The 18,868-nt window shown below is 42.7% G+C and overlaps 1 protein-coding gene across 24 annotated transcripts in view; it reads left to right on the forward strand.

The window, feature by feature from the left end:
* Positions 1–18,868, forward strand: part of PDE4DIP (phosphodiesterase 4D interacting protein) — a 226,816-nt gene that overhangs the window by 73,587 nt on the left and 134,361 nt on the right. For 21 of the 24 annotated variants that reach the window (XM_086717986.1, XM_086717969.1, XM_086717985.1 and 18 more), the window contains exon 4: positions 9,490–9,600. In XM_086717986.1, coding sequence (XP_086574112.1) covers positions 9,490–9,600 — 111 coding nt within the window. The other 3 variants (XM_086717980.1, XM_025935032.2, XM_086717981.1) reach the window with 2 other exon arrangements.

Here is an 18,868-nt window from a genome sequence, read left to right on the forward strand (position 1 = left end):
GCCTGGATAAATATGCACAATAGTGATAATATTTATTGCCTATTTATTCATGGGTAAGATGTCAAGAGTTACTTAAAACGCTACTCTCCTATTCCTCTGTTTACCTAAGTTGCTTGAGAATAATTTTATTTTCATGACATGTAGACATGAATTATCATAGATATCAAATTAATAGAGCTTAAGTTGCAGAAGTTATATTTGAAAAGAATGTCAATTAAGATGATTAGTCATTTTCAGTGGAGTGGAACTTTATTTTTAGGGGAGAGATTAATATGTTTTCAAGCATTTCCATTATGAGAGCAATCTGGGGGGTCTGAAGATGATTAAGCAAACGTGAAGCTGAGTTTTTTTCCAAGGCCGACTTGACAGTTGCTTATGTTAATGGGGCATGACATTCAACAGCTGGGTTGTAATCCTGCTATTGTCGGCATTGACTGAGTCCTTATTAAAGTCTTATTTCCAGTCTGAACTAATACGTTAAGCAGCGGGAAGAAGAAATTAAAGAAAGAACAGGGGAGAGCCATTAATGTGTGAGGGGAAAAAAATATTTTGAGAGAATAGTAAAGATTTTCTATGTTCTGTGTAAAAGAAGGAAGAACAAAGATAGACGTCTGTCTCTTGCTCAGAAACCCTCAGCATCATTTTCTTTATTTCCCCAGCAATGCAGAGTTTATAAAAACCTATAGATCTAGGACCTGCCCACAGAAGGCCTGATTTCGGAGGTTTAGTGTGCGGCCCAGGGTTGTGCATTCTGTTTGTTTGTCAAAGCTACAAAACCTGAACAAGTAAAACAAAACACAGCAACAAAACCATCTCCCTAGTACGCAGCTGCAGGCCTTCTTTCCTTGCTCTTTTCTTCGCTCCTTGTGCAGATGGGGAGCCAGGATATGCCTGCCTGGAGGAACACAGCCAGGACCCTCACCCTGATTTTAAGATCTTCCTGCAGTGTCTCTGTCCTTGCCTCTCCCATCACGGGTGGTGTGTTCAGACCAGGAGGGCCCTCTGCACCTGTACCTGTCTTCTACCTGCCTGGATTGCCTCATGCTCTCCCCCGCGCCTCGCCAAACCCAGTTCACCCCTTCAGGAGAGCTGAAATGCCAGTTCTCTGTGGAACCCTCTCTGACAGCTTCTCTTTCCTATTTTCTACAGTTTCTATTATTTGTACAGTTCATATTGTCCTTTGATAGTAATTTGTCACATATTATTCCCTGTTGGTTTATTATTTTTTTAAAAAAATTTTTTTAGTGTTTATTTTTGAGAGAGACAGAGACAGAGACAGAGAATGAGCAGGGGAGGGGCAGAGAGAGAGAGAGAGAGAGAGAGAGAGAAGGAGGGAGGGAGGGAGGGAGGGAGACAGACACAGAATCCAAAGGACAGAGCCTGATTTGGGGCTCAAACTCACAAACTGTGAGATCTTGACCTGAGCCACAGTCGGACACTTAACCGACTGAGCCACCCAGGCATCCCATATTCCCTGTTTGTTTAGAATTCTTACTCAAAGTTCGGAATCTGCCTTGTACATTGAAGTTTGTTAGACAAGTTTGTTTTAATTATAAAATAACGTTTTATAAAGAAGAATGCCTTTAGAGCAGAAGACAGGAAATAATAAAGATTAGAGCAGAAATTAATGCTATTGAAACCAAAAAAAAGTAGAACAGATCGATGAAACCAGAAGCTGGTTCAATTAGCAAAATTGATAAACCACTAGCGAGTTTGATCAAAAAGAAAAAGGAAAGGACCCAAATAAATAATATCGGGAATGAAAGATGAGAGATCACAGCCAACACAGCAGAAATAAAAACAATAATAAGAGAATATTATGCACAATTATATGCCAATAAAATGGGCAATCTGGAAGAAGAATGCCTTTAGATAAGCTCTTCATCCTGGAACAACTGTGTAATCTTATATACAGATTGAGTTCTATTAGAATGAAATCCAGAGAGGTCAAAGTGAGCAGGTTAATTATTCATCAGTTCTTTTATTCAACAAATATTTGTTGCACACCTGTTGTATACTAGGTTCTGTTCTTGGAACTGGTGATATAGCAGTGAAAAAAAACAGGAAAAAATCCTGCTCATCTTATGGGGTCTACATACTAATGGGCAGAGACAAGAAACAAAATAAACAAATATAATATTTTAAACAATGAAAGTGTATGGATTAATAAACAGTGAAAGGAGTGCAGGGGTGAGGCCTAGGGAGAGTTATACTTCTTTTTTTTTTTTTTTTACGTTTATTCATTTTGAGAGAGAGAGAGTGTGTGTGCAAGCAGAGGAGGGGCAGAGAGAGGAGGAGAGGATCCTAAGCAGGCTCTGAGCTGTTAGCATGGAGCCTGATGTAGGGATCCACGTGAGGCTCAAACTCACAAACTGTGAGATCATGACCTGAGCTGAAACCAAGAGTCAGACGCTTAACCGACTGAGTCACCCTGGCACCCCGGAAGAGTTACAGAGGGGGTGGTCAGGGGCACCTGGGTGGCTCAGTGGGTCAAGCATGTGACTTTGGCTCAGGTCATGATCTCACGGTTTGTGGGTGTGAGCCCCGCATCCGGTTCTGCCCTGGCAGTGTGGAGCCTGCTTGAGATTCTCTCTCTGTGTCCCTCCCCCATTCACGTGCACGCTCTCTCTCAAAGTGAATAAAAATAAAATAAAATAATAAAGAGCTCCTGGGTGGCTCAGTTATTAAGCATCTGATTTCGGCTCAGGTCATGATCTCATGGTTCATGAGTTGAGTCTCACATCAGGTGAACTTGAGCCCCACTTCGGGTGAGTCCCTCTTCTCCATCTCTCTCTCTCTCTCTCCCCCCCCCCCCATCAGTTGTGCTCTCTCTCAAAAAAAATTAACATTAAAAATAAAAATAAACAAACATAAATAGGGTGGTCAATTCCTTGAAGTGATATTTGATCAAAGACACAAGGTGAGGAAGACAATCAGGTATCTAGAGACAGAGAAGGAGTGTACCATATAGAAGCATCAACAAGCCCCAAGGCCCTGAGGAAGGAAGGTGCTTGCTGTTTTTGAGAAACAGCAAAGAGAGGATGGCTGGAGCAAAGTGTGTAGGGGGAGAGTCATAGGAAAAAGGAAGACAGGGCAAGGATCCAGGCTCCAGATTCCGTAGTGCCTTGGGCCTATGGCCTAACGACAGATAGCATTTCACTCTGAATTTGTGGGAAAACCAGTGGGGTTTCAGCAGAGGAGTAATCTGTTGTACTTTCAAGGATCACTGTGGCTGCTCTGTTAAGAATAGAATAGGGGAGCAAGAGTGGGAGCAGAGAGACCAGTTAAGGGGCTTCTTTAAATAATTTAGGGGAGGGGCGCCTGGGTGGCGCAGTCGGTTAAGCGTCCGACTTCAGCCAGGTCACGATCTCGCGGTCCGGGAGTTCGAGCCCCGCGTCAGGCTCTGGGCTGATGGCTCAGAGCCTGGAGCCAGTTTCCGATTCTGTGTCTCCCTCTCTCTCTGCCCCTCCCCCGTTCATGCTCTGTCTCTCTCTGTCCCAAAAATAAATAAACGTTGAAAAATTTTAAATAATTTAGGGGAGACATCAATCACAGTATCTTGGGCCAGAGTGGTAGAGGTCCAGTGCAGTGGTACTTTATAAACAGATATAAAGTAGAGATAATAAGATTTACAGACAGATGAGATGATGTATATGAGAGAGAAGAGACCAGAAGAACTCAAAAGGTTTTGGCCCAAACCTACAAATCGAAATGGGATCCACTGGGGAAGAAACGTGTCTGCTAGGAAAGATCAGGAGTTCAGGTTCAGATGCCACAAGTATGACAGGTCTCTATTCAAGTGGCCATTTCTACTAGGAAGTTAGACACAGATTGGAGTTCAGGAAAAAGGTCTAGATGGACATATAAACTTTTTATACAGTAACCATTCTAGCAAATGTAGTTTCTTTGGAGCTATTAAAACACACATTTCTATATTATTGGAAAATTGTGAGAATAATAACAGCAGGCTAGGCCCTAACTAACAAATCAAATCAGCAAGAAATAAAATACATATGGAATACTTATCTATTCATTAATTCAACAAATATTTAGGGGCTGCTTCCTAAATACTGTGCAGTGACAGAGCACAGATACCAAGTATGCCTTTTCAGCCCTCGAAACACTCTAGTGTGGTCAAGGTGATTGTAAGCGGGCTGTGACTGCACAGTGGGCTGAATGTTCCTGGGGAGCTCTGCTTGGCTGTTGTGGGAGCTGAAGGAATAGAGAACGACGAGTGAGTCCTTGGCCTTCCCTTGGGCAGCTCACAGACTAGTCGGAGAGACACAAACACGGGAAAAGTTAAAGAGCCCTAAAAGATGTAAATAACCCTTGAAGACCACAGACAAGCAATGTCATGAGGCACCATATGAACACTTGCAAATGTTGATGTTTGCCTTAGGAGTTCAAACAGGGAGACCTCTTTCCAGGCTGGGGTAGCAGGGAAGGCTTTTGTTTGGGTGGGATCAGAACTAGGACTTGAAAAAGGAGTCAGGGTTTCTTGAGGGGATGTGATAGCGTTTTCCTTTATTCTAAGAGTGATGGGATGCCTGTGAAGGGCTTTAAGTAAGGGAGATGTCAGGATAAGATTTGAGCTTTGAAAACATTACTTTGACTATAATATGGAGAACAGATGGCTGTAGTGAAGTCTGGCAGACATGACACACTGTTGCAAAAGTCTTTGCTCTGAGGTCTGCTGTGAGAATGGAGCATTCAAGTTGAGCAAAGAGCTGGATGTGTAGGGCTAGATCTTGGGGGAGAGAACTTAGGGAAGGTTTGGGGGTTGTTTGGGAGACAACAGCAATAGCCCTAAAAGTGGATAATATCTCTGAGGGAGAAAGTATGAAGAGAACACAATCAGAAGGGGGAGAACTAACCGTTGTTTAGGCACTTACTTTAAGGACCTGGGGGTGGGGGGGAAGAAACAGAATAAGGGCCAGAGAGATAGAAAAGCAAAGTATCACTGGGTATAAGAGAAAACACGCATTAATGTGCAGAAAGATGGCACAAAAAACAGACACATAGACCAATGGAATAGAATAGAGACTCCAGAATTGTACCCACAAATGTATGGCCAACTAATCTTTGACAAAGCAGGAAAGAATATCCAATGGAAAAAAAGACAGTCACTTTAACAAATGGTGCTGGGAGAACTGGACAGCAACATGCAGAAGAATGAAACTAGACCACTTTCTTACACCATTCACAAAAATAAACTCCAAATGGATGAAGGACCTGAATGTGAGACAGGAAACCATCAAAACCCTAGAGGAGAAATCAGGAAAAAAACTCTCTGACTTCAGCCGCAGCTATTTCTTACTTGATGCATCTCCAAAGGCAAGGGAATTAAAAGCAAAAATGAACTATTGGGACCTCATCAAGATAAAATGCTTTTGCACTGCAAAGGATATAATCAACGAAACTAAAAGGCAACCAACGGAATGGGAAAAAGATTTGCAAATGACATATTGGATAAAGGGCTAGTATTTAACATCTGTAAAGAACTCACTAAACTCCACACCCGAAAAACAAATAGTCCAATGAAGAAATGGGCAGAGGACTTGAATAGACACTTTTCTAAAGAAGACATCCAGATGGCCAACAGGCACATGAAAAGATGCTCAATGTCACTCCTCATCAAGGAAATACAAATCAAAACCACACTGAGAGACCATCTCATGACAGAGTGACTAGAATGAACAAATCAGGAGACTATAGATGCTGGCGAGGATGTGGAGAAACGGGAACCCTCTTGCACTGTTGGTGGGAATGCAAACTGGTGCAGCCGCTCTGGAAAACAGTGTGGAGATTCATCAAAAAATTAAAAATAGATCTACCCTATGATCCAGCAATAGCGCTGCTAGGAATTTACCCAAGGGATACAGGAGTGCTGATGCATAGGGGCACTTGCACCCCAATGTTTATAGCAGCACTTTCGATAATAGCCAAATTATGTAAAGAGCCTAAATGTCCATCAACTGACGAATGGATAAAGAAGATGTGGTTTATATATACAATGGAATACTACTTGGCAATGAGAAAGAATGAAATCCTGCCATTTGCAGCAACGTGGATGACACTGGAGAGTATTACGCTAAGTGAAATAAGTTAGTCAGAGAAAGACAGATATCATATGTTTTCACTCTTATATGGATCCTGAGAAACTTAACAGAAGACCAGGGGGAAGGGGAGGGGGAAAAATAAGTTACAGAGAGGGAAGGAGGCAAACCATAAGAGACTCTTGAATACTGAGAACAAACTGAGGGTTGATGGGGGGTGGGGGAGAGGGGAAAGTGGGTGATGGACATTGAGGAGGGCATCTGTTGGGATGAGCACTGGGTGTTGTATGGAAACCAATTTGACAATAAGTTATATATAAAAAAAATGTGCAGAAAGAAATATCCATGTTGGGTAAGAATACCCTGCATTCATATGGAACCTTACTTTCCATAAAACTTTTTTTTTCTTAAGTAGGCTCCATTCCCAGCATGGAGCCCAGTGTAGGGCTTGAACTCAAGACCCTGAGATCAAGACCTGAGCTGAGATCAAGAGTTGGACGCTTAACCAACCGAGCCACCCAGGTGCCCCTTCATAAAACTTGTTTATTTATTTTTTAAATATTAAAAAAAAATTTATTCTTTATTTTTGAGGGAGAGACAGAGAGACAGTGCGAGTTGGGGAGGATCAGAGAGAGAAGGAGACACAGAATCCGAAGTAGGATTTAGGCTCTGAGCTGTCAGCACAGACCCCAACACGGGGCTCGAACCCACAAACTGTGAGATCATGACCTGAGTTGAAGTAGGACGCTTAACTGACTGAGCCACCCAGGCACCCCTATTTTTAAAATATTTTTAATGTTTATTTATTTTTGAGAGAGCCAGAGCACAAGTGGGGGAGGGGCAGAGAGAGGGAGACACAGAATCTGAAGCAGGCTCCAGGCTCTGAGCTGTCAGCACAGAGCCCCATGCAAGGGCTCTAACTGACAAGCAATGAGATCATGACCTGAGCCAAAGTCAGATGCTTAACCGACTGAGCCACCCAGGTGCTCCTTAAAACTTTTATTAAATTATCTTATGTGATAAAAGAATCTAAGGAGACATCAAAATCACGATTAAACACTAATCTAGAATCTGACAGCCTGTTCCCCCTGTGCAAAATGGTAGTAGGTAGATAATAAGTAGATTGTAAGTAGGTTATTCCTCTAGGAGCTTAGACCAGAAAAGGGTCTTAAAAACCACCTACTTTCCAACCACTTCATTTTATAAATGAGGACACTTAGGCCTCTGGAGAAGTGAATTTCCAAGGTCATACAGCTATTTAGTAACAGGTCAGACCAGAAAAGGATCTTCTGAGTTTTTATTTAGATTTCCCTCTTCTTCACGGTCTCTAAGCCTGAATGACACTCATTTATTCTCAAAGCATGGATTTAATGAAAATAGCTAAATGAATTTTAAATGTGTACACTTTTTAGAAACGAATATTTTGTCTTAAGATACAGTCAATGGTAAGAAATGTTTTGCCTACTTATAACCCACATTTATTAGAGAGAATGTTCAGTTCTTATTATGCCCTCCTGAGGCCACTTTATTGACTCAAACTTTTTCTATCTTTCAAAGGACAGTGCAACTGCAACTCTTAGCGTAGCTTTTTCTTATCATTCCAGTGCGAATTAATCACTCTTTCTTCTGGGTTCCCATAGATGCAATGTTTTTCAAATTTCAGTATGAAACATACCCGTGGGTCATGAAGTCAATTCAGTGGGTCACTCCCCAGAAGAAAAATAGAATAGAAAATATGAGAGCACATCACACATAGTGACGGTAACATTACTTGGTGAAACTTTTACTTCAGTTACATATGTGTGCATACGTGTGTGTGTACTGGATTGCAGTATAAAACGTAAAAAGTTTGAAAAACACACAGGATTGGAGGATTCTAGTGTAAAACACACCCCATATGTATATGGCCACCCAGCTCTTTGAGAGTTGGAACTGTCTTCATCTTTGTTTCATTCATACTATCTGGTGGGTCCTCAGGAAATGTTGATTAGAATTATTATGAGGAATTAAGAATTAGAAGAATGAAGAGCAGGTAGGTGAGGGAAGAAATGAGTATTTGATTTAAGTATAAAGGTTTTAGTTGCCTTTACTTTAGATGTTAATATTAATTTTTTTTCAACCTAGTATTACTGGCACAAGAACCTGGGTTTCATGTCTGTGCTGTGGGATGGTCTCCCGGTCACCTTGAACGTCCCGTGTGATGTGATATAAATAATACTTCCTGCTAATGTTGCAGCTGTCACTCAAGGATCTTAAATTGCTTTACGAGCAGGATCTGGTGATGAGTGCCTGGCTCCACTTGGCAGGTGCCTGAGTTAAGAACCAGTGACTGGCTGAAATCTCTGGGCTCCAGACTGACGCCTGCCTCCCTCCCTCCCCCAACCCTTTCTTTCCATCATCCCTTGGAGGAAGGAGCCTTTGACCCCACCTCTTTGTGAGGCAGTCTAACTGGTAAACAGTTTGCAATGATTCCACAGGGAACTAGGGGGGTGGTGGTGGCTGTAGTTGGGGGTGGGGTGGGGGGTGGGAGGCCCATGGTTTTAGTAAAGGCTGTTTATTTAATTAACTGCCTCAGGGCTTGAGAAGTCCAGGGAGGAAAACTGGGAAGGAACTGATTAGAGGTGAGCCCTGGATCATCAAAGGAAATTGGAGAACCCACCAGTAAATAGCTCCTTAAGATTTGCACCTGACAGAAAGGGGGTGTTTGACATGTGGTCCCCATTTTATGTACACATGCTCTTTCCTATAGAGCATGCTTGCTTGCTCTGGCCACACTGCTTTGGTTTGTTTTTTGTTTACTTTCGTAAACTCTACTCCCAACCAACGTGGAGCTTGAACTCACACCCTGAGATCAAGGGTCGCATGCTGTACCAACCAAGCCAGCCACGCACCCTCCTTTGGGTTTTACTGTGCAAATCAACCACCAAAAACTTAAGTGCCCACTCACACACACAGACCTTCATGTCCTTCTGTTTTGTGCAAGCCCACCAGCACCTTGAAGTATTCCCACTCCCCATTTCCTGGAAACTTCTGGGGGTCCATTTTCTCTTTTCTGAGAAGCCGTTAACTGCCTATAGTTGGGCCTGGGAGGCTCGGGGAGGGTGGCAGCCCAGTCCCGGCTCGGAGTCGGGTTACACCACTTGTGTCTGAGTTCACGCAGCATGTTCCTCTGTCAGGGATTCCGCAAATATCTCCCAGAGGTAAAAAAGGAAAGTGCGCTGCGCTCCGGCACCCAGAGCAGTGAGCCCTGGTCCCAGGTCCCCGAGAGAGCGCCAGCCACCGGGGTCATGTCGCCATAGCCTCAGCAGCGTCCGGGCGACTCGCTTCAGGCCGCGGTGCAGCTGCACTATGTTCCTAGGGTGAGGGGGTGATCGGGCATGCTGCTCCCCATGGGCTGCCCACCATGTCTAATGGATATCGCACTCTGTCCCAGCATCTCAATGACCTGAAGAAGGAGAACTTCAGCCTCAAGCTGCGCATCTACTTCCTGGAGGAACGCATGCAGCAGAAGTATGAGGCCAGCCGGGAGGACATCTACAAGCGGGTGAGTGCAGGAGGCGGCCCACCCACCGCTACCTTACCCGGGCTCTTTCTAGGGCTCATTCTATCTCCCGCATTGCTAATTAGGGAGGGAGGTGGGTTCCACACCCCAGGGCCGGTCGCCTGAACCTGACCAGCCCAGTGACCTCAGACAAGCCCATTTCACCTTGTTTGTGCCCATTTTGCACTTTCCTTCTGTGTAAAGAGAGGGAGCTGGACTAAATCAGAGGCTCTCAAACACCTGTGGAGGTATTCAGACTAATCACCTTTGGGAGCTGGTTTAAAATGTAGATTCCCTGCCTCACCCCCAGGGATTCTGATTTACTAATGCGAGGCAAGGGGAGCTTGGAAATGTGCATATTTTTAAAAGTTTGTTTGTTTTCATAATCTCTACACCCAACATGGGGCTCAAACTTGGGACCCCAAGGGTCACATGGTCTTAGGATTGATCTAGCCAGGCACCCCCTAGAAATTTGCATTTTGTCAAGGCCCCAGCAGGTAGTTTCCAGGTCATACCTTCAGCTAGAGAAGGGCCCCTTCTCATTCTGGCCCAGTGGGGGCAGAGAGAGAGTTGATGGAGCAAAGGGCAGGCGCTGAGCATGGTTCTGTTCCCTGAGAAATTCTTGTCTGTTTTGGAAGATGATTATCCAGATAAGCTTTAAAGACCAAATTTTAGGTATCTTCAGGCTTAGGACTAGTTCACCTAAGAATGAAGGGTGAAGGGTGCTAACAGCCTAACAGCTTGCCGTGAGGGGGGGAGAGGGTGGTGCTTCCCAGTCTTGGTTGATGGGTGAGTGATTTTGGTGGGGAAGGTGGAGGGGGGGCAGTGGTGGCTAAGTGCGGGTGAGATGAGGCAGCACCTTGGTAAGAGGACACTAGGCTTTGGGATGAAGCTTCCTAACTGGTTACCACAGTATTGGTTTCCTCAGCCCCCTTAGTGTCTGGGCGAGCTCTGAAGTGGCCCGAGTGACCTGGCTAGAGCTGGTTGCCTCTGACTTTTTCAGAGCTTCTAGATCTCCAGCTGTTTACACCAGAAGACTGCATACAAATATTATCGTTGTCTGTGTGTGCCTGCCTGATCCTCTTGAGAAGAAGGTTGGGAAGCTTTTGCAGGCTGCCAGATAATATGTTGGATCAGAGGAATAACTGGTATCTTTGAAATCCAATTATTTGGTAAATTCAATTAATGTGCACAGCTAAATTCTAAGGGATTTAGCTCTGTATTTGCTCTGTCCTGGATTTCCATGTTTTAACCTGAATTTTCCTGAAATTGGTCCAGACTCACCTTTCATCTGTTATGTGGCTGTTGAGTGAGCAATTCTCCATGGAGTTGCCAGGGTCAAGGTCAAAGAAGATATTGCCAAGTAAGGGCTGGTAATGCAGAGAGATGGAGAGGCAGGGAGAATGAATGGCAGTCTTTGCCTCAGGATAGGAATAGTGAATGAATTTGTTCATTGGGCAGAGGGAGGAGCACTTTTCCATTAACTGTCTCCCAAGCAAGGCTGAAGGAAGGGGCAGTTTCTTAGATCATTTGAGGGAAAGGGTTTTTTGTTTTGTTTTGTTTTTAGCTTGAATCAACTGACTGCTTGAATCATTTGGTCTCACCCTGTCCTCTACACTGGCTAATGGAGATAGTCTTCAGGGAACATTTTGGGTGAGGCATGGGATGGCACCATTCCTCTCCTGGAGAAGTGTGATTAAGAAGATTCTAGAGGGGCAGGGTGAGGGAGTAGTCACAGGACATTGTCGCATGCAGAGGTGAGAACCCTGTTTGCCACTAGGCCCTGTCTTTTCCCAGTCTTAAGTACAGAGTCGTCAGGTACTTAACTAACATGATTTAAGAGCTCTCAGGCTACTGTGTCGCCTTCCTTCCCTTCTTACCAAATCTTTTTGTGCTCCATCTGTCGTATTACTCATCTCATTTGGCTATGATTATTTGGGAAGCACTAAAAGTTTAAATTAAAATGGCCTTCTTCTTTGGAAAGCAAAACACATAAAGCCATTATCAATCATTAATATCATAGTTGAAATTAGTTTATCCCACTATGTAGTGATTGATAGAAGCCACTTTGGGCGGTTCCATTTAAAAAAAAATTTTTTTTAATGTTTATTTATTTTTGAGAGAGAGAGAGAGAAACAAAGCACAAGCGGGAGAGGGGCAGAGAGAGAGGGAGACACAGAATCCGAAACAGGCTCCAGGCTTTGAGCTGTCAGCACAGAGCCCATTGCAGGGCTCAAACCCACGAGCCTTCAGATCATGACCTGAGCCGAAGTCAGACACTTAACTGACAGAGCCACCCAGCTGCCATGGGCAGCTCCATTTTGATGGAAGGACAAGCGATCAGAAAAACACCCCAGCTGGAGCCCTGGACAATCAGGCAACCTGGCCAAGTTCCTTAACCTTTCTGAGCCTGTCCCAGCCCCTGTAGAATTGGCATTAAGAATACTGTACAGCACCATAGGCACTGAAAATTATTTGTAGAGAGTATGAATAAACAGCAGCCATGAAGATTAAGTAAAAAGACTTATATCACAGCATGTTGTAAATTCATAGCTTTAGATGTATGTGGGGGAGGGGGGGTAGTAGTTCACCAGTAGTAATACCAGTAGTAATAGTTATTATGAGATTTTAAAGTGAGAAAGAGGTTTGGCTCTCTTAATCTCACCCTCAGCCATACCCATGAATATGTCTTATGTTCATCCTTACAAGTCACACTGTGAGTCCATACGGTTAGGACAATGACAGTGACAATCAGTAGCTGTGTGGGTGAAGAGACATCTGGGGTGACATGGCGGTGCATCACATGGTAAGTCAGGTGGTTCAGGTATGAATTTAGAGCCCTGTTCTGTGACCAAACTTAGCTTGATTTTTCTTTAGCGTTAGAAGGACACTTCTTTAAATATAGTAAAAACATGAAATCACACCCAGCTGAGTCAGAATCTGCGATACTTGGGTGTCGTATGCATGACTCTTTTGTTTTTTTCAGCGTTTATTTTATTTATTTATTTTTTTTTGGGGGACAGAGAGAGACAGAGCATGAACGGGGGAGGGGCAGAGAGAGAGGGAGACACAGAATCGGAAACAGGCTCCAGGCTCTGAGCCATCAGCCCAGAGCCTGACGCGGGCTCGAACTCCCGGACCGCGAGATCATGACCTGGCTGAAGTCAGACGCTTAACCGACTGCGCCACCCAGGCGCCCCATGACTCTTTTAAATAAAACCAGTGTTTGTGAAACATGTAGTGTAAGTCTCTTGCGGAATAGTAATTGTTTTACCATTTTATGTATTTTTGCCACAGCAGATTTTTGTTGAGATATTCACTAAAGAGTGAAAAATTACTATCTTAGTGTAGACAAACATTTCACCATGATGGCTGCAGGCAAGGGAAATAGTGGGAAACTTTAATAGAAAAGGGCTGGAGTGGGGCGCCTGGGTGGCGCAATCGGTTGAGCGTCCGACTTCAGCCAGGTCACGATCTCGCGGTCCGGGAGTTCGAGCCCCGCGTCGGGCTCTGGGCTGATGGCTCAGAGCCTGGAGCCTGTTTCCGATTCTGTGTCTCCCTCTCTCTCTGCCCCTCCCCCGTTCATGCTCTGTCTCTCTCTGTCCCAAAAATAAATAAACGTTGAAAAAAAATTAAAAAAAAAAAAAAAGAAAAGGGCTGGAGAGAGGGTTCAATCTTTTTTTTTTTTTTAAGTTTATTTTTAAGAGGGAGAGAATGAGCAGGGGAGGGGCAGAGAGCGGGGGTGGGGGGGAGGGGGGCAGGGAGGGGCGGGGACAGGATTCGAAGCAGGCTCTGTGCTGTCAGCGCAGAGCCCAATGTGGGACTTAAACTCACAAACTGTGAGATCATGACCTGAGCTAAAGTTGGATGCCCAACCGACTGAGCCACTCAGGTGCCCCAAGGGTTCGATCTTTCTCTTTCCAAGTAGCAAATCCTCAGGTAGTTGATTGAGGGAGAGACTAAAATCAATATAATCCTTAATCGTAAAGGCAGCAACACGGATATTTAATCACATGAGGAGTTGTAATAGTTAGAGAATTATGTAAAAACCTAGAATAATCCACTTCAAAGCAAGTAAATTAAAAATTAGTTAAGAGTTTCTCTCTTTCGAGCTATTCAAAGAATTCAGAAATAATCTTAAAACTCATACTAGCTATGGATTAACAAAATAGTATTGCATTATACATAAAAATTGGTTCTGTGAGGCTGCAGGCTTTTCTATTGAATGTCCATTTTTGTAAGCAATAAAAAAAAAAGAAAAACCACAGGAAGAGATTGCTTACCCTCAGCACAAAGAAGCTGGGGCATACGCCTCCATGATGAGGTATAACTGCCCCCTCTCTGTAGCAAATATTAATTGTAGGTTCAGTGTTTACGGGAAGACAATTTTGAATGCATAAAGCACAGAAGGGAGAAACCACTGCGGTACATACAGCTCCTGATTCTGGAGCAAAGTTAAGTGAGAAAATGCTGTAAGTGAACCACAGCTGAGTATGGCCCACCCCTAGGGAGACTGGCTTGTTAGCATTTCTGGACTGCAGCTGCTCTGGTGAATAATTTCTGGGTGGCAACTTGGCTGACTTCCTCGTTGTTGATCATCCAATCCTGCATCTTCTCGTGATAGCTGAGTGTGGCATAGAAATATGCCCAACCCTGGAATTTATGAAATCCACTGCTGTGTGGTAAACACCCAGTCCCCACACAGCACACAAAACCACCGTCTCCTGAGTCTTACCCCATGATGACTACTTGTTAAACTTGTGTGAATTTATTATTACCCGAGGTTGCTTTAAAAAAGATTTAAGATTCCATTTTAAGAATGGAATTTAAAATCTGACAAGGCCAGATCCGATAACAAAACCTTCAGGAAAAACTGAATGTCATCATCCTGGACCAGGCAGAGTCCGTGTTTAAATATGACATAATTGATACCAGAAGGTTAAAGTGGTCTGGGCCTTTAGACAGGAGTTGGAAGAGTTGTGTTTCATTGTATGTTGGCCCTCCAGCTGCCTGACTTCTTTGAGCTGCGGTCTCTCATCTTGCGGACGGTATTTTTCCTGAGCAAACTTTGAAGTTTATACATAGCATGCTTCTGTAGTAGATTTAAAAAATCATGATAAACAGCCTACTGACTTTATTTGTCTCCTAAATTTTCATCATTTCTACCATTCGGTGATCATGGGCATAGTAGTTAAGAGCAATGAACCCAACAGACCTGAGATAGAATCTTGATTAACTACTTGCTACCTGCATTAATTTGGGAAAATACTATAATTTCTCTGAGCTGAAGTGGGTGTGGTAATAGCACCTATCTTATAGGACCTGAGGGAGGATTAAATGAGCCAATTAGTTGAAAACAGCACAATGCCTATCAGACACTAAGCCCTCGAGAAGTATTTGCCATTATGGTGACAAATTGAGAGATGGCAGAATTATCCAGATAAATCCAATTACTGGATAAGTGCAATCATTTGTGTATTTATTTTTTTAAATTCTTTTTTAATGCTTATTTATATTTGAGAGAGACAGAGCATGAGCAGGGGAGGGGCAGAGAGAGGGAGACACAGAATCCAAAGCAGGCTCCGGGCTCTGAGCTGTCAGCACAGAGCCCCATGTGGGGCTCAAACTCACAAACTGTGGGGTCATGACCTGAGCTGAAGTTGGACGCTTAACTGACTGAGCCACCCAAGTGCTGCCATTTTTTAATTTCAAGTCAGTTTTTTTCCCCTCAGTAGTGGATTTGGGACCATTTGTTCTATTTGTCTCAATTCTCCATTGTAGTTTGCCTGTAAATAAATAATATAATCCAAGTGTCCCCATCACAGCAGATCTACTGTCACCCTCAAATATAAATGTTCCTCCAGAAAGAATAAATAAGAAAGGCTGGGTTCATTAAGTTTCTGGTTTTTAAAACCAATTATTTTCTTTAGTAATAGTAAAATGTCCTTGGCTTTTGCAAAAATTATTATGACTGTGATTGGTTATAATTCAACACTTTTCAGCATCTTGATTTAATACTTTGTCATTAGGTTGGTCAGGTTTTTAATTCAGTTCATCTTGGTTTTTTATTTTTTAAGAACTATCTTTTTTGTAATTGAGATATGGTGGACATATTGTATTTATTTTAGGTGTACAACATAATGATTTGATATATGTACATATTGCAAAACGATCACCACAATAAGTTAACATCCATCACCACAAATAGTTACTAAAATATTGTTTTCTTGTGGTGAGGAATTTTAAGATCTGTTTTCTTTGTTAAATTTCTTTTTGGTTCACTGACTGATTTTCTTTAGCTCTAGCCTGATTTCTTTAGGTTTTGGTAATATGATGGGTAACAGTATACATGCGGCCTTGCTGTTCTAAGCACCCAAAAGTTCAGTGAAGTCCCACAGAACTCCGTCGGGCTATATAATTTAGGAACTTTGACTTGAACCAGTGGAAAGTTATTACAGAAGGACTAATATCTTTGGGGGATATCAAAATGTAGGGGCACAACTTTTGGACCCAATCAGAAAGCCTGAATTTTGAATCTATATATTCCTAGCTACATGTCCTTGGCCTTGTCCATAACTTCTTTGAGCCTTTGTTTCCTAAAAGGGAGACATAAATTCCTGCCCTGCCCTCATCCCAAAATGCAAACGTGTTTTAATGTGTTAGATGTTAAATAAGTGTGAAGGATTATTACTATCCTGCGTACTTGGAGACACATACTAGAGTGTGGGTGCCCTCTCAGGTTATTTTCTTAAAAATAGTTCTCTGGGGCCCCTGGGTGGCTCAGTCGGTTGAGTGTCTGACTTCAGCTCAGGTCATGATCCCACAGTTTGTGAGTTCGAGCCCTGCGTCAGGCTCTGGGCTGATGGCTCAGAGCCTGGAGCCTGTTTCCGATTCTGTGTCTCCCTCTCTCTCTGCCCCTCCCCCATTCATGCTCTGTCTCTAATAAACGTTAAAAAAATAAATAAATAAAAATAAAAATAGTTCTCTGGAGGGCGCCAGGGTGGTTCAGTCGGTTGAGTGTCCGACTTCGGCTCAGGTCGTGATCTCACAGTTCGTGAGTTCGAGCCCCGCATGGGGCTCTGTGCTGACAGCTCAGAGCCTGGAGCCTGCTGCAGATTCTGTGTCTCCCTCTCTCTCTGCTACTCCCCTGCTCATACACTGTCTCTCTCTCTCTCAAAAATAAATAAAGATGAAAAAAAAATTTTTTTTAATTTTAAATAGTCCTCTGACAGCCTGGTGTGAGCACAGCCCCTGTAGGCTCGGGTCTGTGCACACTGTGTGTGTGACTCCTTGTTCTCAGCTTTCTGAGGTCTGTGATGGTGTGCCTGTCCATTTCTTCCTCTTTTTGGGAGAAGAAGTAAGAAGAATGTAGGGAGGCTCCATTCATTAAATAGTTGTAACAAGTATTTGTGTTCTTGGTTTAAAAAATGTATCATCTTCACAGCTATTAGGCCAACTACTATATAAACAAAACAGGCACACACAAAAAAAAACCCTACCCCCCAAAAACTGGAAAGTAACATATATTGGCCAGGGTGTGGAAAAACTGGACACCCTGTGTATTCCCAGGAAGCTGCTGTGGAAATTGGCATGATGATTCCTGAAAAAGTTAAACCTAGAATTATGCTATGATCCAGCAGTTCCACTTCTAAGTATGTACCTCACAGGGACTCAAACAGATATTTGCACACACACGTTCGTAGCAAAATCATTCACGGTAGCAAAAGGGTAGAGGCAGCCTGAATGTCCGTTGACAGATGAATGGATAGACAAAATGTGGGACCCATGTGCAATGGGATATTGTTCGGCCCTAAAAAGGAAGGAAAGTCTGACACATGTGTCAGCATGGGTGAAATTTGAGGACATTATGCTAAGTGAAATAAACCAGTCACAAAAGAACAACTATTATATGGTTTCACTTATATAAGGTACCTAGAGTAGTCAAAAGCATAGAGACAAAGAGTAGAATGGTGGTTGCCAGAGGCTGGGGAAGGGTGCAGAAGGGGAGATATTGTTTAATGGGTATAGTCATTTGGGGAAAAGTTCTGGATATGGATAGCTGTACAACAATATGCATGTATTTAAGGTCGCTGAACTGTATACTTAAAAATGGTTAAAATAGTAAATTTTATATTATATATATTTTACCACAATAAAAAAAAAACTTTTTCAGCAACTTTCCTATAACTGTTATAGTTAGTTTAAAATATTGTGGAAGCCTTGACCCAAAACAATTTGTTGTGTGTTTTTGCTTAATGCAACTTTTCTCATTTTTAAGAGCTTTTCATTAGAAGTCATAATACTTGCCTTTTGAGAAAAAGAAAAATTTTTCTTTGAATATTTAACACCTTTTCTTCCAGTCACTAGGAAGTAAATCTGAAACTAAATTCTGGAGCCTAATTTAATTCTATTCCATTTATAATAATGTCCTTAACCATGTCTAGAAAATATGTATTTCTGTATAGATTTATAATAAAGCTATTTCCTCTTTCTATTAGTTATGTACATCTAAGTTCACACACTGATAGAAATAGCATGATATAGTTGAAAGAATAGGCATTCTAAATTCCTGTCTCAAATATTTCCCTTGTTTGCATTATCACCTTGGCCATCGTTCATTTACTCATGTTTGCACACATGCATTCACTCATTCCAGCATCTATTGACTGCCTACTGTATGCCAGCTACTGTGCCAGATGCTGGTGGAGAAAGATAGCAAGTAAATAATACTGGTATAATAAAGGCTACCATAGAGCTGTGTAAGATTGCTCTGAAGTCCTAAGGAGAATGACAGAATCCACCACGAAAGGCTTTGCAAGTGTGTTAAGTTCGAACTGAATCTTAAAAGGACACCACAAGAATGGGGAAAGCATTTTAGAAGAAACAGCATATACAAGGGCACAAAGTCATGAAAAAGCATTGTGTGCTTGGCATACTTCAAGTGATTCCATAGGGCCAGAACATGGTATCAAGGGCTTATAGCTGCAGTAGGATGAGATTGGAAAGGTGAGCAGGGGATAGATGAGAGAGAGCTTTGGATTTATCCATTCATTAATCAACATAATCAACAGAATACCTGTTACATTCTGAGTACTGTGCTGGCAGTTGGAGTTTCAACGATGTGTAAAGATAGAGTGTGATAAATAGCAGTAAAAGATTTGTATACACAGTATAAGCAAACTCAAATGAGGCATCTCTAACCCAACTGAATAGAATAGATGGATCAACAGATCCATCTGTTACATTCTGAGTACTGTGCAGGCAGTTGGGG

The sequence above is a fragment of the Puma concolor genome, chromosome C1, assembly GCF_028749965.1.
Source record: "Puma concolor isolate L17-30 chromosome C1, mPumCon1.1.hap2, whole genome shotgun sequence".
Classification (NCBI taxonomy): domain Eukaryota; kingdom Metazoa; phylum Chordata; class Mammalia; order Carnivora; family Felidae; genus Puma; species Puma concolor.